The sequence below is a fragment of the Emys orbicularis genome, chromosome 1 (genome assembly GCF_028017835.1).
Source record: "Emys orbicularis isolate rEmyOrb1 chromosome 1, rEmyOrb1.hap1, whole genome shotgun sequence".
NCBI lineage: Eukaryota > Metazoa > Chordata > Testudines > Emydidae > Emys > Emys orbicularis.
Genome location: NC_088683.1, coordinates 94,108,358 through 94,128,769, shown reverse-complemented (window position 1 = coordinate 94,128,769; position 20,412 = coordinate 94,108,358). Strand labels below are relative to the sequence as shown.

The 20,412-nt window shown below is 51.1% G+C and overlaps 1 protein-coding gene across 1 annotated transcript; it reads left to right on the top strand.

Annotated features, from left to right (window-relative positions):
* The first annotated feature begins 120 nt into the window (after positions 1–120).
* LOC135873616 (heat shock 70 kDa protein 12A-like) lies at positions 121–19,749 on the top strand. Its single transcript, XM_065398287.1, has 4 exons — positions 121–413; positions 15,375–15,599; positions 16,320–16,491; positions 18,701–19,749. The coding sequence occupies exons 1-4, from the start codon at positions 126–128 to the stop codon at positions 19,747–19,749; spliced, it is 1,734 nt and encodes a 577-aa protein (XP_065254359.1). The 5' UTR covers positions 121–125.
* Positions 19,750–20,412: the final 663 nt, after the last annotated feature.

The following is a 20,412-nucleotide window of genomic DNA, read 5'->3' as shown; positions in this document are numbered from 1 at the left end:
ACCCAGCCAATTGAAAAGGAGGGGCAGGGTTTCATACTGCAGAGTTAACTGTAAAACTGTTTCACTTTCAGTTTAAGTAGTCTGTTCTAACAAGCTGTGTAGGAGTCTCTCCCTCTCTCAAGTTCATGATCATGGCAAGCAAGTCCTTGTTCATTGTTGCCATTGATTTTGGCACGTCTTACAGTGGCTACTGCTTTTCTCTTGCGACACACACGGATCAAATCCGGCAGATGTTCTGGGGACAGGCGCACGGGCTCATGACTGTGAAGACCCCAACGTGCATCCTCTTCAATGAAAAGCGTGAGTTTAAGAAGTTTGGCTATGATGCCGTCATGAAGTACAACACGCTCCCCTCCAGTGAAGCTCACAAATGGTACTACTTCCACAACTTCAAGATGAAGCTGTACAACAAGGTAAATGCAATCTCTAGGTAAGAGCAGCCAATTCAGAAAAGAGCAGGGAACGTGCTTAATAAGGTTGTCACCTTTCTAAGGGCCAGTAATCAGACCACTGAGACGCCACACCCTGCCTTGTCTCTTCCCCCAAAGGCCCTGCCCTGTCTCTTCCCCCAAGACTCCACCCCTTCACCATCTCTTCCTGAAGTCCCTGCACACCCTGTTCCACCATGAGCCGCCTGGCCCTGGAGGCGGCAGCAGCTGCTGCTGCTGTGCTACCTTCTTCCTTCCACTTAGAGTTGCCAAAGATCCAAAAAAACAGCCATCAAGGCTTGTCAAATGGCACCTAGACACACAAGCTGGCACTCAGACACACAAGCCGGAACCTGGACTGTCCGGATGAAAACCGAACGGGTGGCAACTCTTGTGCTTAACGGGCTGGAGGGATTGATTTATGAGGGAGGATTAAGAATCGTGTGTAGGTTGGTTAAAGCAGTGGTTCTCAACCAGGGGTACACACATACCCCTTGGGGTACGCAGAGGTCTTCCAGGGGGTACATCAACTCATCTAGATATTTGCCTAGTTTTACAACAGGCTACATAAAAAGCACTAGTGAAGTCAGTACAAACTAAAATTTGATACAGACAATGACTTGTTTATACTGCTCTGTATACTATACACTGAAATGTAAGTGCAAGATTTGTATTCCAATCAATTTTGTAATTATATGTTAAAAATGAAAAAGAAAGATTTTTCAGTAACAGTGTGGCTGTGACACTTTTTTATTTTTATGTCTGATTTTATAAGCAAGTAGATTTTAAGTGAGGTGAAACTTGGGGGTACACAAGACAAATCAGACTCCTGAAAGGGGTACAGTAGTCTGGAAAGGTTGAGAGCCACTAGGTTAAGGGTAACTTAATAAACTACCTAGAAGTATCTGTGAAGACCAAGGAGGGAGGAGAAGTGCTTAAGGTGGCTCAAGGGCTAAACCTAAAGCCTGGCCTGTACTAGGAAATTGAGTCATCACTGAAACATTTGCAGCAGGTCCCCCTTCTGAGCTAGTATTGAAAATATTTAAATGCTAATGTAGACAGGACACGGACATTTTCAACATCATATCTGAAAACATGACTGAGACTTACCAACAGTATTGCCCTTATATAAATCCATGGTATGCCCACATCTTGAATACTGTGTACAGATGTGGTCTCCTCATCTCAAAAAAGATATACTGGCATTAGAAAAGGTTCAAAGGGAAACTAAAATGATTAGGGGTTTGGATGGGTCCCATATGAGGAGAGATTAAAGAGAATAGTACTTTTCAGCTTGGAAAAGAGGAGACTAAGGGGGGATATGATAGAAGTATATAAAATCATAAGTGGTGTGGAGAAAGTGAATAAGGAAAAGTTATTTACTTGTTCCCATAATATAAGAACTAAGGGCCACCAAATGAAATTAATGGGCAGCAGGTTTAAAACAAATAAAAGGAAGTTCTTCTTCACAGAGCGCACAGTCGACCTGTGGAACTCCTTGCCTGAGGAGGTTGTGAAGGCTAGGACTATAACAGGGTTTAAAAGAGAACTAGATAAATTCATGGAGGTTAAATCCATTAATGGCTATTAGCCAGGATGGGTGAGGAATGGTATCCCTAGCCTCTGTTTGTCAGAGGGTGGAGATGGATGGCAGGAGAGAGATCACTTGATCATTACCTGTTAGGTTCACTCCCTCTGGGACACCTGGCATTGGCCACTGTCGGTAGACAGGATACTGGGATGGATGGACCTTTGGTCTGACCCAGTATGGCCATTCTTATGTTCCTATGTTCTTAACAGTTATTGTGAAAACAGGCCTATACTGCAGTGTTCAATTTTTATTTTTTTTTAAGTATGAAGAATGGGCGAGAACTGAAGCCATGGAAGAGAGACATGGATTTTAGCTGAATCCCCTGTGTCTCTGCACATGTGCTGAGAATAGGGCAGGGCAATTTAGGTAGAAGGACTCAGAGACACCTAGAGAAGAGGCAGTTACTAGACATGCTCAGTAGCTGACTCGGAAGCTGTACAGAAAGTTTCCGCTAAGGACAAGCAGATTCCACACATTCACCATAGGAAAACTGAGCCAAGAAACGGAGCTCAAAGGAAAGAGATTACAAATATGGGAGGCAAATCTGGGGATTCAGCAGCTAACGATGCAGAACCTAGAGCTGTGTCTGCTGTGAAGGCTGCATCGCAATACCTGCACCTCTTAGATATGGGCTATAGATTCCTCCTCTTACTAGAAATTCAGACAGTTAGCTATTGACTCAGAGACTGGAACTGCTGCTGGCTTTAAGGAGCTTTAGAATATCCTCAGGAAATCAATAGTCCCAAGAGTTTAGAGGGGAATGGAAAGGAGGCCATTTTCCTCAGGCTTTGCAGAATCCAAGTGACAAAACATGTACATTAAAAGGCCACACCGGAGAGCCTGAGAAATTATCTCTGTGTAGGGTGACCAGACAGCAAGTGTGAAAAATCAGGACGGGGGTGGGGGGTAATAGGAGCCTATATAAGAAAAAGACCCAAAAATCGGGACTGTCCCTATAAAATTGGGACATCTGGTCACCCTAACTCTGTGAGAAGATTAGAGGTGAATGTGTTTGTATGTGTGTGCCAAAGTATAAAAGGGTATAAAAAAGGCATACTGTCTGTTAAAACCTGGCACTGAATTGTATGTATGTAACAGCAGCAAAGTGGGAAAGGCTGTATAAAGAACACCAATAGGTTTACTGCCTAACAGTTTTGTTTAAGATGTTATTCAAAAATATGCATAATACAGGTTGCAAATGTTTGTGTATGTATTAAATGTGTGTTCACTAAGAAATAACTTGTATGCTGGTTCTCTCTCAGGCTGACTGGGAGCTGTTAAGGTGCTGTTCTCTTGCAGTGGGCTTTGGGAATTTTGGGGGTGTGTATAAAATTTGTGTAAAGTTGCCTTCAGTAATTCAAGAGCATAAGTACCAACCTTAGGACAGACTGTCAGGAAGCAGGGCATAAACCCCAAACTGGCTGTGAGTTCTACACTTCGATTTCACCAGCCTATTTTAACTAACACACCAGTCAGCCAGACTGATTCAGCTGTGTGTTTGTCAGTGTTCAGTTGAGACATGGGGACCTTGGCATGAGCTGGCACCTGGTCTGCCAGCGTCACAGTTTTGTTCAGGGGAAATAGTTTGCTCTAATAGCCACATTAATATTTGACTTATGAAGTCATTCACAGATTTGAGGCAGCTGACAGTCATGGGCTTTTTGAGCAACTGCACCTCCTAGACTTAGAAAAGACGGTTACTCACCGTTGTAACTGTTGTTCTTCGAGATGTGTTGCTCATATCCATTCCAGTCAGGTGTGCGCGCGCCGCGTGCACGATCGTCGGAAAACTTTTACCCTAGCAACACCCGGTGGGTCGGCTGTGGAGCCCCCTGGAGTGGCGCCCTCATGGCGCTGGATATATACCGCAGCCGACCCAGCGCCCCCTCAGTTCCTTCTTGCCGGCTACTCCGACAGTGGGGAAGGGGGGCGGGTTTGGAATGGATATGAGCAACACATCTCGAAGAACAACAGTTACAACGGTGAGTAACCGTCTTTTCTTCTTCGAGTGCTTGCTCATATCCATTCCAGTCAGGTGACTCCCAAGCCCCACCTAAGTGGCGGGGTCGGAGTGAGACATCGCTGTGTGCAGAACCGCTGACCCGAAAGCAGCATCGTCTCTGGATTGTTGCACCAGCGCATAGTGAGCGGCGAACGTGTGTACCGAAGACCACACTGCAGCTTTACAAATGTCCTGAATCGGGACTTGAGCCAGGAAGGCAGTCGAGGAGGCCTGGGCCCTCGTGGAGTGAGCGGTGAGGCGTGGCGTCGGGACACCGGCCAGGTCGTAGCAAGCACGAATGCAGGACGTGATCCAAGAGGACAGGCACTGTGAAGAGACCGGTGAGCCTTTCATCCGGTCGGCCACCGCAACGAAGAGTTGCGTCGTCTTCCTAAATGGCTTTGTACGGTCAATGTAGAAAGCCAGAGCCCTGCGTACGTCCAAAGAATGCAAACGCTGGTCTTGACGAGTAGCGTGAGGCTTTGGATGGAAGACCGGGAGAAAGATATCCTGGTTTACGTGGAAGGGTGAAACCACCTTCGGGAGAAAGGCAGGGTGGGGGCGAAGCTGCACGTTGTCCTTGTGGAACACCGTGTATGGGGGCTCGGACGTCAGCGCTCTAAGTTCAGAAACACGCCGTGCTGAGGTGATGGCTACGAGGAAGGCCGTCTTCCAGGATAAGTACAGGAGCGAACAGGTCGCTAATGGTTCAAACGGGGGCCCTGTGAGCCTGGAGAGAACGAGGTTGAGGTCCCACGTTGGAACCGGCTGGCGTATTTGTGGGTACAGCCGGTCTAAGCCCTTGAGGAATCTAACGACCATCGGGTTAGAGAAGACCGATGACGGGAGTTCTCCTGGGTGGAATGCCGAAATGGCGGCGAGGTGAACCCTGATTGAAGATATCGCCAAGCCCTGCTGCCTTAGGGACAGGAGATAGTCCTGTATGAGAGGGATAGGTGCCTGCAAGGGGGACGTAGCTCGTTGCTCACACCAACAGGAGAACCGCTTCCACTTGGCTAAGTAAGTGGTCCGTGTAGAGGGCTTTCTACTTCCCAGCAGAATCTGTTGGACGGGCTGGGAGCATTGCTGCTCTGTCCGATTCAGCCATGGAGCATCCACGCTGTGAGGTGGAGCGATTGCAGGTCTGGGTGACACAGTCGACCGTGGTCCTGAGAGATGAGGTCGGGGCACAAGGGAAGCGTGATCGGTGCTTGAACCGACAGCTCCAACAGTGTGGTGTACCAGTGCTGCCTCGGCCAAGCGGGAGCCACTAGAATTACTCGTGCATGGTCGGTGCGGATCTTGAGCAGTACCCTGTGGACAAGCGGAAACGGGGGAAAGGCGTAGAACAGGTGGCCCTTCCACGATAGAAGGAAGGCGTCCGACAGAGAGCCTGGAGCTCGGCCGTAAAGGGAGCAGAATGCGTGGCACTTCCTGTTGGCCCGGGATGCGAACAGGTCGACCTGGGGAAATCCCCACCTCCGGAAGACGGAATAGATGATGTCCGGGCGAATCGACCACTCGTGCGTCTGGAAGGACCTGCTGAGACGGTCCGCCAGCGTATTCTGGACTCCAGGCAGGAATGATGCGGTGAGATGGATCGAGTGGGTGATGCAGAAGTCCCACAGGCGAATGGCCTCTTGGCATAGGAGCGATGAGTGGGCTCCGCCTTGCTTGTTGATGTAAAACATGGCCGTGGTGTTGTCGGTGAGGACCAGCACGCAACGGCCCTGTAGGAAGTTGAGGAATGCCTGGCAGGCTAGGCGGACCGCCATCAGTTCCCGGACGTTGATGTGTAGGGCTAGTTCGGATGCGGACCACAGGCCCTGGGTATGACGCTCCCCGAGGTGAGCGCCCCATCCTAGAGATGAAGCGTCTGTGACTAGGTGGAGGGAGGGTTGTGGGGCGTGAAAAGGCACTCCTGCACAGACCACCGCGCGATCCAACCACCAGGTGAGGGAGGTCAAGACCGAGGGCGGGACCGTGACCAGCATGTTCAGGTCGTCCCGGTGAGGACGGTACACCGATGACACCCAAGCCTGTAGTGGGCGAAGCCGTAGTCTGGCGTGCCTGGTTACGTAGGTGCACGAGGCCATGTGACCCAACAGGGCAAGGCATGTCCTTATGATGGTGAACGGAGATGCCCGCAGTCCGTGAATGACGCGTGCGATGGTCTGAAACCGGCCTTCTGGCAGAATGGCTCGTGCACTTCTGGAGTCCAGGATCGCTCCAATGAACTCTATTCTCTGTGTTGGCACCAGAGTGGACTTCTCTCTGTTGAGTAGAATACCCAACCCGTGGAAAGTCTGTGTCACTATGTGGACGTGGGTTTGAACTTGGTCTCTGGTGCGGCCGCGCACCAGCCAGTCGTCCAAATACGGGAACAGCTGTACCCCTTGTCGGTGAAGGTATGCCGCGACGACTGCCAGACACTTTGTGAACACTCTGGGAGCCGAGGACAAGCCGAAGGGAAGGACTGCGAATTGGTAGTGCACCTTGTTTACTACAAATCGCAGGAAGTGCCTGTGAGGTGGATAAATTGCTATATGGAAATAAGCGTCCTTCATGTCGAGGGCGGCGAACCAGTCTCCAGGATCCAGCGAGGGAATAATGGTCCCCAATGATACCATGCGGAACTTCAACTTTACTATGAATTTGTTGAGTCCGCGCAAGTCTAAGATGGGCCGTAGACCCCCTTTCGACTTGGGGATCAGGAAGTAGCGGGAATAAAACCCCCTGCCCCTTAACTCTGGCGGAACCTCCTCTATGGCTCCCATAGAGAGGAGCCCGAAAACCTCCTGTGTAAGGAGTTGCTCGTGAGAAGGGTCCCTGAAGAGGGACGGGGAGTGGGAGGGGGGGGCGAGGAAAACTGGAGGGCGTATCCCCTCTCCACCGTGCGAAGGACCCAACGGTCCGATGTTATAAGGGACCAAGCACGGTGGAAACGGGAGAGGCGATCCCGGAAGGGGGGAGTTGAATCCTGGGTGCTGGTTCTGGTGCCGTCCTCGACCGCACCTTCAAAAGGCTTGTCTAGGCCCTGAAGGTGGCCTCGGCTGGCCCTGGTTCTGACCGGGTTGAGGGCCGGTCGACCGTCGTCTACCGCCTCGACCCCGCCTCCTGGCAAAGTCCTGTCTCGGGCGAGGCGGGGGAGGGTAGAACCTCTGAGGCTGGGGCCTGAAGGGTCTGCGCTGTGGACCTGGGACATGCATCCCCAGGGAGCGCATCATTGTTCGAGAGTCCTTGGGGTTTTGGAGCCTCGAGTCTGTCTTTTCCGAAAACAGGCCCTGACCCTCAAAGGGCAAGTCCTGGAGGGTCTGCTGCAGTTCAGGTGGCAAGCCCGACACCTGGAGCCAGGAGGTTCGCCTCATAGCTATACCCGACGCCAGGGTCCTAGCGGCCGAGTCGGCTATATCTAGGGAGGTCTGTAGGGAGGTGCGTGCCACCCGCTTACCCTCCTCTACCAAAGTCCCGAACTCTTCCCTAGATTCCTGGGGAACCAGTTCCTTAAACTTCTCCATGGAGGACCAGGTGTTAAAACTGTATCGGCTTAAGAGCGCCTGTTGGTTGGCCGCCCTAAGCTGAAGCCCCCCCGCGGAATAGACCTTGCGCCCGAACAAATCGAAGTGCTTAGCGTCCTTCGATTTTGGCGCTGCCGCCTGCTGGCCATGGCGCTCCCGTGCATTCACTGATGAGACCACCAGTGAGCACGGTTGGGGGTGAGTGTACAAGTACTCGTGGTCCTTGGAGGGTACAAAGTACTTCCTCTCCACGCCCCTGGCCGTGGGCGGAATAGAGGCCGGGGTTTGCCAGATCGAGGTGGCATTAGTTTGAATGGATCGAATCAGCGGTAACGCGACCCTGGATGGGGCGTCCGCTGAAAGGATGTTCACGATCGGGTCGTGAACCTCCACGATCTCCTCCATCTGGAGGTCCATACTGCGCGCCACCCGGCGCAACAGGTCCTGGTGGGCCCGAAGGTCTATAGGGGGCGGGCCCATGGCGGATGTCCCCGCTACCGCCTCATCAGGGGAGGAGGAGGAGGATACCCCCGGTGGCAAGGGGTTCAAAGGCAAGTCTTGCTCCAGGTGCTCCTGGGGCTGGGCCTCGCTCGTCCCCGGGTCCATGGCCTGCGCCGGCGTGGGCAGTGGAGCCTCCATGCCCCCTGGGGGGGGGGGGCGGGAGATGGTGGCCTCCGGGGCTCTGGGCTCAGAGCGTGCCGAGCGGGAGGCAGACGGCGGGGCCCCTTGGGCTTGGTGGTAGGCCCATGGGGTCCAAAAGGACCAGTGAGCAGGTCCCTGCGTAGGGTCCTCTGCCATGTCCTGCGAGTGGCCGAAGTCCGCGGAAGCCGCCTGCCCCTGTGGAGGGTAGGCCGATCTAGAGGCCCCTTCAGAGGAGTGGGATGCGGATCTCGACGGCCATGGCGGTGCCGAGCGGGATGCATCCGTCCCCGGCTGGTGCGGTGCCGGTCGGTGCCGGTCGTAGGACGATCTGTCCCAGCGTGCCGGAGATTGGTGCCGGGATCGGGATCGGTGCCGGTAGCCGCGCCGGTGCCGCGATCCGGATCTGGAGCGGGAGGACGATCGCGACGACACCCAGTGCCGGGAGCGGTCCCTCGATCGGCGCTCATACCGGTACCGGGAGGTGCGCCTCGAGTCCGATCGGTGCCGGCGGTCGCGACGGTGCCGAGATGTGGAGCGGCGTCGCGAAGAGGATCTGGACCGCGAGTACGACCGGCGCCGAGGTGATAGTCGGCGCCGGGACTCCGAGCGGCGTCGGGACCTGCTCCGAGACCTGGAGCGGTGCCGAGAGTCCACGGTTGGAGACGGTGGGCGCACCAGTGCAGGCTTGCCTCTTGACTGCACAATGCGCGGAGCCACCGGTGCCGGGAGCTGCGACGGTGCCGGCTCCGTGAGGGCGATCAGGTCCCTCGCGGTCGCAAATGTCTCCGGAGTTGAGGGGAGACAAGGTTCCACCACCAGCCTAGGTGGTGAAACAGTCCGTACCGGACTCGACGGCCTCGGTGCCGGAGTCGACGGTGTGGCCGCCTGTTTTTGGCGGTCCACAGGCGGACGCGGCTCTACCCCCGGCACCGGGGGAGCCGGCGTCTTCAGGGCAGCAATGTCCTGTGCCTTGCGGGGCTTTTTATGGCCCGGAGATAGAGATCGGCGCCGAGTCCCCTGAGGTGGGCGCGGTGCCGAAGTCTGCCGGTGCCAGGAGGACTTGTCCGCGGCGCCGGTCGGGCCCGCTGGGGCGCTGCGCACCGACGCGCTCGGCCCCGAGGCACTTCAAGCAGGAGGCGTGCGGGTCGCTTGTTGGCATCGGCTTCGCGCAGGACGCGCACGGCTTAAAGCCAGGAGCCTTGGGCATGAGCCCGGTATGCTCCGGGGGGAAAAAGGGGGGAGAACAACCCCCTCAACCCCCGCTAACAATTTACAACAACTACAAACTAAATAAACAACTATCTAAAGAACTCTAACTACTATACACAACTATCTAAATGAACAACTATCTACAGAAATGAGCTAGAAGCTAGGGAGTGTGGAGACCAGCTATGCTGTGCTCCACAGTTCCAACGACCGTCAGGGGCGGTAAGAAGGAACTGAGGGGGCGCTGGGTCGGCTGCGGTATATATCCAGCGCCATGAGGGCGCCACTCCAGGGGGCTCCACAGCCGACCCACCGGGTGTTGCTAGGGTAAAAGTTTTCCGACGATCGTGCACGCGGCGCGCGCACACCTGACTGGAATGGATATGAGCAAGCACTCGAAGAAGAATGCAGTGATCTATGCTCCACAGAATTATTCTGCCTGCTTCTTAGCCCTGGTCTACACTACGAGTTTAGGTCGAATTTAGCAGAGTTAGATCGATTTAACCCTGCACCCGTCCACACGACGAAGCCATTTTTGTCGACTTAAAGGGCTCTTAAAATCGATTTCTGTACTCCTCCCCGAGGGGATTAGTGCTGAAATCGACATTGCCAGGTTGAATTTGGGGTAGTGTGGACGCAATTCGACAGTATTGGCCTCCGGGAGCTATCCCAGAGTGCTCCATTGTGACCGCTCTGGACAGCACTCTCAACTCAGATGCACTGGCCAGGTAGACAGGAAAAACCCCGGAAACTTTCAAATTTAATTTCCTGTTTGACCAGCGAGGCGAGCTGATCAGCACAGGTGACCATGCAGAGCTCATCAGCACAGATGACCATGGAGTCCCAGAATCGCAAAAGAGCTCCAGCATGGACCGAATGGGAGGTCCTGGATCTGATCGCTGTTTGGGGAGACGAATCCGTGCTATCCGAACTCCATTCCAAAAGACAAAATGCCAAAATATTTGAAAAAATCTCCAAGGGCATGATGGACAGAGGCTACAACAGGGACCCGCAGCAGTGCCGCGTGAAAATTAAGGAGCTCAGGCAAGCCTACCAAAAAACCAAAGAGGCAAATGGCCGCTCCGGGTCACAGCCCCAGACATGCTGCTTCTATGCTGAGCTGCATGCAATTCTAGGAGGGGCCCCTACCCAGGACCGGCTCTAGGCACCAGCAAAACAAGCACCTGCTTGGGGCGGCACATTTCCAGGGGTGGCACAGCAGCTGGTAGCAGTGGTGGAGGCGCAGCTGGGCCCGCATGGCCTCAGCCGCACAGCGCAGGGCGCAGGGCATCTGCAGCACGCGGGCGCCGCTCACCACCTCGGCCAGGTTGTCGTGGCGCACCTCGCCCATGCCGGCCGTGTCGATGAGCAGGCGCAGCGCCCCGTAGCTCACCCCCTTCACCCGCAGGATGTCCGGGGACTTGGCCGCCAGCACCGACTTGTGGGCTCGGATCCACCGGCCGGACACTTCGATCACCAGGTCCGGCTCCTCCGAGACCAGCTGCTGCGGGCTCCAGGGCTGCGCTCCAGCCTGTGGACAGTAAGTGCCAGGCGGCGGCCGGGCGATGTCGCCTCCTCCCGCCTCGGACTCGGACGCACCTTGTTAATCTCCCACTGGCTCTTCCCCACCCGGCTGCAGGAGGGGGCTGCTCCGGGATCCTGCTGCGGGGCTTTGTCCCCCGCCCCGGGCGAACTGAAGCACAAGGAGGAGCTGAAACCACTGGGAGCTTGCAAAGGGAGCGCGGCGCTTTCCCCACCCCAGCTCTCCTCTTCGCCAGCTGATGCGTTTCCTTCCATGGAGCCGGGCTGCTGCTGGCTGCCCTTGCTTCTCTCCGCTTCCCCCAGTGCTTTCCTCGGTGGCCCTAGCTGCTGCTCTGCTTCTCCGCAGAGCCTTTCTGGACAGGCTCTAGTAGAGGCTGGACCTGGCTAATGTCCACACACACACACCCCCACACTCCCAGATCAGCAGCACAGTCAGCCACCCCTTCACCTTCCTCTTCTCCCCCCCCCCCCTTGCCTTTTTCCTTTGCGGTTCAAGGTTGAACGTTACTGTGGGTTTTCCTTGCTCAACTCTCCTTCTTGGCACATGGTCAATTTCAGCCTTGTTTCCCAGCCTGGCCTCCTCTCACATGCTGACAGCAGAAAGAGGTGTGGGGCAGCCGTCCCTGCAGCCACTCGCTGCTGAACTTTTCAACTCCACTAATTTCAACATTGGATAGATATCTGTAACCATCATATGTTTGCTGCAGCTTGATTGCTCAGACTTTCCATGAGTGGCATTGACAGATCAATGTATAGAATAAAGTATCTCACTTCCTGTTCCTTGGGGGAGTTGGGTTTTTTTTTTCCTGGAGCAATTTAATTTTCTATGAGCCTTTTTCCTATTTTTTTTTCTTCAGAGTAAGCGACACATGTTCTTTAACAAGGGAAAGATCACTGAGTTTTAACAGTTTTGATTTACCTAGATGTTCGTATCAGCCTGCATGCAACTCCCAAGATCAGTTTGACTAATTGCACTGTTTTATTTCAGCTCAAAGAGGAGCTAAAGATTTTCCTTGGACTTTCTGCTCTGAAATTTGCAGCAACAGAGTCAACTAAACATGCTGATGTGTGATTATATTCTGCGATTATTTCCCCAATATGCAAACATATGTCAAAGCCAAAAAAAGGGGGGAAGGGGCCGCCAACATTTTTTTTGCTTGGGGCGGCAAAAACCCTAGATCCGGCCCTGCCCCTACCACTACCCCACCCCTGTCCGTGGACACCTGCAAGGGGGGAGTCTCATGCAACAGGGATGAGGATTTGTGGGACGAGAAAGATGAGGAGGTAGAGGAGGATGAGGATAGGGCACAGCACGCAAGCGGAGAAACCATTCTCCCCGACAGCCAGGAACTGTTTATCACCCTGGATCCAATACCCTCCCAACCCTCCCAAGGCGGGCTCACGGACCATGAAGCCGGAGAAGGCACCTCTGGTGAGTGTACCTTTGTAAATATAATACATGGTTTAAAAGCAAGCGTGTTTAATGATTACTTTGCCCTGAAGACTTGGGATGCATTCGCGGCCAGTACAGCCCCTCCTTTTAAATGGCCAACCCAACGGGTGCTTGGTACAGGAAAGGAGGGCACTGCTGTTTGAAACCATTCCCACATGTTATGAAGGTTGAAGAAGCTGAAAGACTGTGGCTTACCATGGCTGCCTGCAAGCCGAATTCTGTTGCCCGGCCCTGCGTGTGTGATCTCTCACACCAAACCGGCAGGCCCTCAATATAAGAGGCAAAATGCAACCTTGTACCGAAAGCACATGTGCTATGTAATGTTAACAGCTTGGTTCACCGTGAAAGAGTCTACCCATTGTTCTCTAAAATGTGTTTTTTTAAATACTACTGTCCCTTTTTTTCCTCCTGCAGCTGCAAATGTTTCAACGCTACCCCTATCATCTCCGTCCCAGAGGCTAGCGCAGATTAGAAGGTGAAAAAAACACACTCACGATGAAATGTTCTCTGAGCTCATGCAGTCCTCCCGCACTGAAAGAGCTCAGCAGAATGCGTGGAGGCAAACAATGTCAGAGTCCAGGAAAGCAGAAAATGAACGTGAGGACAGGAGGGACGAATGAGATGAGAGGTGGTGGGAGCAAGATGAGAGATGGCAGCAGCGCGATGAGTGGAGGCAGGATGCAATGCTGAGGCTACTGGGGGATCAAACTGATATGCTCCAGCGTCTGGTGGAGCTGCAGGAAAGGCTGCAGGAGCACAGACTGCCGCTGCTGCCCCTGTGTAACCGCCCGCCCTCCTCCCCAAGTTCCATAGCCTCCTCACCCAGACGCCCAAGAACGCGGGGGGGCGGCCCTCCGGGCACCCAACCACTCCACCCCAGATGACTGCCCGAGCAACAGAAGGCTGGCATTCAATAAGTTTTGAAGTGCAATGTGGCCTTGTCCTTCCCTCCTCCCCTCATCCACCACCCCACCCGGTGCACCCCTTCCAGGCTACCTTGGCAGTTATCCCCCTATTTGTGTGATGAATTAATAAAGAATGCATGATTTTGAAACAATAATGACTTTATTGCCTCTGCAAGCGGTGATCGAAGGGGGGAGGGCGGTTGGCTTACAGGGAAGTAGAGTGAACCAAGGGGGCGGGTTTTCATGAAGGAGAAACAAACAGAACTGTCACACCGTAGCCTGGCCAGTCATGAAACTGGTTTTCAAAGCTTCTCTGATGAGCGTCCTGCTGTGCTCTTCTAATCGCGCTGGTGTCTGGCTGTGCGTAATCAGCGGCCAGGCGATTTGCCTCAACCTCCCACCCCACCATAAACGTCTTCCCCTTACTCGCACAGATATTGTGGAGCACACAACAAGCGGCAATAACAATTGGAATATTGCTTTCACTGAAGTCTAACCGAGTCAGTAAACTGCGCCAGCTTTTAAATGTCCAAATGCACATTCTACCACCATTCCGCACCTGCTCAGCCTATAGTTGAACAGCTCCTTACTACTGTCCAGGGTGCCTGTGTACGGCTTCATGAGCCATGGCATTAAGGGTTAGGCTGGGTCCCCAAGGATAACTAGAGGCATTTCAATGTCCCCAACAGTTATTTTCTGGTCTAGGAAGTAAGTCCCTTCCTGCAGCTGTTCAAACAGACCAGAGTTCCTGAAGATGTGAGCGTCATGTACCTTTCCCGGCCATCCCACGTTGATGTCGGTGAAACGTCCCTTGTGATCGCGCTGTTGTTGCCTCCTCACCTGCTTTTGCAGGTTCTGGTTCTGCACATACTGCAGGATAATGCGCGAGGTGTTTACAATGCTCACAACAGCAGCGGTGAGCTGAGCGGGCTCCATGTCTGCCATGGTATGGCTTCTGCAGGAGAGCAGGGAGCAGAGTTGCAGCGGAAGCGGTGGATGACGACGGATGGCACAAGAATAGATATTTATACTGAACGACGAGAGGACCTGCGAGGTGGATTCATGGCACCAGGAGAGCAGGAGAGCAGAGTTGCAGCCGAAGCGGTGGAGGACAACAGTTAGCACTGCGCACATTTCCCGAGGAAGAACACATGTTCCTGGGAGCCCATGACAGACAACATGGAGAAATTCACTATTGAGACACGAGCAGGAGAGCAGAGTTGCAGCGGAAGCGGTGGATGACGACGGGATGCCACGAGAATAGATATTTATAAAGAACGACGAGAGGTCCTGCAACGTGTATTCATGGCACCAGGAGAGCAAGAGAGCAGAGTTGCAGCGGAAGCGGTGGTTGGATGACGACGGTTAGCAGTCCTACTGCACCGTCTGCTGAAAGCAGTATGGCGTCTGCACGGAAAAAAGGAGCGAAACGATTGTCTGCCGTTGCTTTCACGGAGGGAGGGGCGACTGATGACATCTACCCAAAACCACCCACGACAATGTTTTTGCCCCATTAGGCAGTGGGAGCTCAACCCAGAATTCCATTGGGCAGCAGAGACTGCGGGAACTGTGGGATAGCTACCCACAGTGCAATGCCCCGAAAGTTGACGCTAGCCATGGTACTGTGGACACACTCCGCCGACTTAATGCACTTAGTGGGGACACACACAGTCGACTGTATAAAATCGCTTCCTAAAAATCGACTTCTATAAATTCGACCTAATTTCGTAGTGTAGACATGCCTTAGATTGTAACATCTTTGGGGCAGGGACCATCATTTTGTTCTGTTTGCACAGTACTGAGCACAAAGGGACCCTGGTCCATAACAACGGCTCCTAGGGCACTACTGTACCCCACTGATGAGTGTGTTACAGGTCCTCCTCTGCACCAATCCCCAGAAGCTGAGTGGTTATAGTCCCCAGTTACAGAGAAGCTGTTCTTGTGCTTTTGGCTCAGGCGGTCCCCAGTTCAATTCTCGGTGTGTTGGCCGAGCTGGCGGCAGGGAGGGGAGCCTGTAACACACCCAGCAGTGGGTTACGCTACCACAATACAAATACAAATAATTCATTGTTTTTTTTCACTTCTAGAAAATCACTTCCAACATGGAACTGGAAGCAGATAATGGAAAGAAGTTTCCAGCCCTAAAAGTATTCTCAGAAAGTTTGCGGTACATGAAGGATCATGCTCTGAATACCATACGGGACGCCTCATACCAAACTGTCTATGACACTGAGGATGTCACCTGGGTCATTACTGTTCCAGCCATATGGGATGCTTCTGCCAGGCAGTTCATGCGACTGGCCGCTAAAGAGGTAAAGTGAGTAATAGCCTGATCGCCTCTGAGATTTTCTCTGGAATTTTCACTGCACAACAGTGCAGAAAAATTATTCAACATTTAAACAAATCTTATTTTAAAACTTGCTCTACCATGGAGTGGGTTGGGGTTGAGGATTTTTTTCTATATCCGGTGTTCTCAAGCTGGAGGTCACAGCTGTTCTGCCCTCTCTATACTGCTAAATTAGAGGGGGATCCTGACTAGATCTTGCCTAGACTGGAGAAGTGTTACAATACAGAAAAGGTTGAGGACCACTATTTTGCTTGCTACACATTACTACAAGAAGTGACAAAATTATCTACTGTCTGAGAGGCTTCTGTGAATGAGAATAGCATCTGCAGTGAGAGTAGCTGGAACAGAAATTACAGGGACTATGGATCCTCATGTGTCATGGCATACACTAATGCTGGTTGGAATCAGGTAGAAATTCCCCTCCTAGCTTACACACAGTTATAGTATCGCACATAAATTGTCCATGAGCGTGGGGTGGGGGTTTCACCTCCCTCTGACTCATCTGGCTTTAGTCACAGCTGAGAACAGACTAGATGGAACAGACCATTATTCCTGATAGGCCATCCCAACATTCCTGGGATTAGAAGAACCTGGCCAACATACTGTGCTCATGGTGCATCCCAGAGGTGGGAAGCCAGGATCCCGTCACCACTCCTGTTCTGATCACTTTCTCTTCTGATTTTAGGCAGGACTCATCAGTGACATGTTTTCTGAGAAGCTCATCATTGCCTTAGAACCAGAGGCTGCCTCAGTCTGGTGCAAGCAGCTCCCACGAGAAGGGTTTGTATCAGAGAGTGGTGATAGACAAAAGTTTGAAGAGTCACCTGGGACCCAGTATGTCGTCGTTGATTGTGGAGGTAACTTTCCCCATTAAACAGGTATAATCTCTGCTACACGCAGAGTTTGTCTATTCAGCAGCCACAGACCCTTCTGGCATAGAGAGCAAGGGACTGAGCTCTATACTGAACTCTGATCCCCCAGGCTGTGCTTGCTCTCGGTTCTTTAATTTTCACCTGAAAGAGCAGACACCTGAGGTTTTGTTTACATCGGGGGAGAGGGTAGTCTGTACTAAGTTGAGTTAGTGTGGATTGAAAAAGCCTGGTACATGATGCAAACCCCTGCAGCGCACTAACTCCCTACTTACAGCACATTCTGGAGTCCTCTTTCAAAGTGTACTAAGTCTGATGCAAATTGAGTTAGTTCGATCCACAGCTCTGGGGTCAAGTAGACAAGATGTTCCCTCCGCTGTTTAAAAACTGATGCAGAGCCAGGATCAGCCCATTTGCTCCTGAATCCAAATATATCGGCATTGCTGCAATATTAGTCCAGCAGCCTTACAACATGCTTCAAGCAGCCATGGTGAGATCCTTGATCTCATCATCATCTGGGGAGAAGTGAAGGTGCAGGCAGCTCTTGTGGCCAGCTATCACATAAGAAACTGTCCGAGGAGATCTCAAAACACATGGCTGAAAAGGGTCACAACTGCATGCCTGGCAGTGCTGTACAAAAAGCAAACAACTAAGAAAAATGTACAGAGGAACTGAGGAGGACAGAAGAAAAAGTCTGGCACTGCCCATTTGACCTGTCCATTTTAGGAGGAGCTGGACAGGATTTTTAGTTGGCTCGCCACTGCAGAAAGGGGGATGAAAGGAGAGCCCCTTTAAGGGCCTGATCCAAACCTCATTGAAGTCAATAGGATTCTGTTGTCTTCAATTGACTTTGATCAGATCCTAGCAGTGCAAGTTGCTGCCATCAAAGCCACATCACTCTACTCTACTGTATACTGCCCTGCTACATCACCAATGGATACACACCCATTTCCTGTTGTGTAGCTTGAATCCATAACCTCCTGCTGTAGGAGCAAGAGTGCTGACACACAGCTTCTTTAGTTTCTTGCTGTTGTTTTGTGTAACATGTGAACTTAGTGCTGATGACAGACTGACATCCCTGGGAGACAGAAGTCTGTGTTTCTCACAGAACAAATTCAGTATGGGCAGCGGCGGTGCAAGCTTCCTACAGACAACCTATGCTCAGCATTGTGCCCCAACTCGGCCAGAGAGAGTGGATATCACAAGATGTCAGTTTTCACACCTATTCAGTTCTGACATCTCAGCAGACTACCCAGAAGGGACAGAGCATCAACTGAGTACTAGACTGAGACCTACCAACTCATTTCCTACAGGCCACTGAACTTCCAGCAGATAGTAGTATCTTGTAGCTATTACCAACTTTGGGCTGAGTTTGAGTAAACTATTTATTAGACACCAACAAGGTGCTTGGTATTGTATCAACTCATCTAGATATTTGCCTAGTTTTACAACAGGCTACATAAAAAGCACAAGCGAAGTCGGTACAAACTAAAATTTCATACAAACAAAATGAGAAAGGAAGCATTTTTTCAGCAACAATGTGCTGTGACACTTTTGTATTTTTATGTCTGATTTTGTAAGCAAGTAATTTTTAAGTGAGATGAAACTTGGGGTATGCAGGACAAATCAGCCTCTTGAAAGGGGTACAGTAGTCTGGAAAGGTTGAGAACCACTGCTGCATAGCATGCAGAAATTAAGGCTCTGTCTACACTAGGGACCTTACAGTGGCACAGCTGTACCGCTACAACTGTGCTGTTGTAAGGTCTCTCGTGTAGCCGCTCTTTGGGCAGGAGAGAGCTCTCCTGCAGGTATAATTAAACCACCCACAATGAGCGGCATTAGCTATGATGGCAGAAGAGCCTCTCCTGCTGACATAACGCTGACCCCACCAGCACTTTTGCCAGTGAAACTTATGTCAGTCGGGGGGAGGTTTTTTTCACACCCCTGACTGACAAAAATTATACCGACAAAAGTGGTAGTGTAGACAAAGTCTAAGAATCCTTGAGCATGGAAAGATTATAAGGTAAAGAATGGGCAGCTCTGTATCCCAATTTGCAGAGCACATTTGCCAAGTGTGAGATTTTTTTACTTTTGTAAAGTTATGGACTCTTTAGAAAGCAGCCTTTTATTCAGCTAAAGTGAAGGCAATAACTTCCTTTTAAAAATTAACTAATTTTACTCATTTTGGGGTGCTTAGGTGGTACCATAGACATCACAGTACATGAAATCCAAAAGAACCAATCCCTGAAAGAGTTACATAAGGCATCAGGAGGAGGATGGGGAGGCAACACAGTGGATGAAAACTTCAAAATGTTCCTGAAGGAGATCTTCCAAGATGGAGTATGGGAGGAATATGCACAGAATCACCCAACGGAATGCCATCAAATGATGTACAACTTTGGCCTTCAGAAATGCTCTTCCAGCAGAGACGAGGTCTACATACATTGCTACCACAACCTAACAAAAGTGGCAGAACGCAAGCAAAAAGACATCTCCCTCTTCTTCAAGGGTGTGGAGGGAGCTCTGTGGTGCAATGGGACTATCATGATTACACATGAAAAAATTAAGAGCTTTTTTGCCTACAGTGTCAGACAAACCATTGGCACCTTGCAGGAAATCCTCAGCAAGCCTGAGATGGCCGAAGTCCAATATATTTTACTGGTTGGGGGCTTTGCTTCCAGCATTATCCTGAGGGAGGAGATCTATCAGACCTTTAGGGAGAGGTACCATATCCTGTGTCCACTGGAAGCTCAGGCAGCTATTGCAAAGGGAGCCATTTTATTTGGGAACAATTCACAAATTGTTGCCTCGAGAATCAGTGCTCTGACATATGGAGTAAAGGTATCTCGGGCATTTGATATTGCTGTCCATGATATACAGAAAAAGAGAGTCTCAAAAGCTGATAATTATGTATATTGCACAGATCTCTTCAATAAGTTGGTGGAAATTGGGGATTTGGTAGAGGTAGATGAGGTTGCCAGTTATACTTTCACTCCCATAGAACCAGATCAGACAAGTGTGATTTTTAGTTTCTATTGCACAGAAAAGAAGGATGCAAAGTACGTAGATGAGGAAGGGCTGAAAATGCTCGGCTCCTGTACTGTGCCAACGCCAAACACAGAGCTGGGGAGAAACCGCCAACTGAGACTGGATATTAAATTTGGACTAACGGAATTTAAAGCCACAGGTACTGATGTCACGTCTGGTGAAAGTCGGACGGTTATGATAGATTTTTTAACAGTGTAAAGATTCCACAGTTCAAGGACATTTAAGAAGAGCATCAGACTTGGATGATCCAAGGGACTATAGGGCTCAGTTAGGAGAACATATGAGCTGTCACAGTGGAATAGCCAAGCAGACCATACAGTCCAGTAACTCACTTCCTGCCACACTAGAACAAACCAGTAGTCTGTCTAGTCTGATAATCCTGCCTCTTCGCAGACTAGTCACCCATTTAGTCTGATATTCTGCTATCTGCCATTCCTGATTGGACCAATACAATTTGTCTAGTTCAGTATTCTGCCCCCTCCCATGCTAGATTAGACCAATGGTGCAATAGCTAGTCCGGCATCCTGCATGCTACACTACTGGATCTGAACACAGTGGTCCAGATAGTCCAGTATAATTACCTATATCCCACTAGATCGGATTTATCGCCATCTAGCCTGATATCCTGTTTGCTGCCAGACCAGGCCAATGATCTCTCTAGTCCACTCTTTTTCCTGCAGCTGTATTTTCTTATGCTATTATCTTTTCAGACCTCATTTTCTAAAGACTAAGTTTAATTCTGCTTGCTGTGATTTTACTGTATTATGAAAAATATTCAAATATATTATTGTATTTTTTTAAAAGATCAGAGAAAGTGTAAACATGTAATATTTTGCAACAGTGAAATTATGTTAAAGCAAT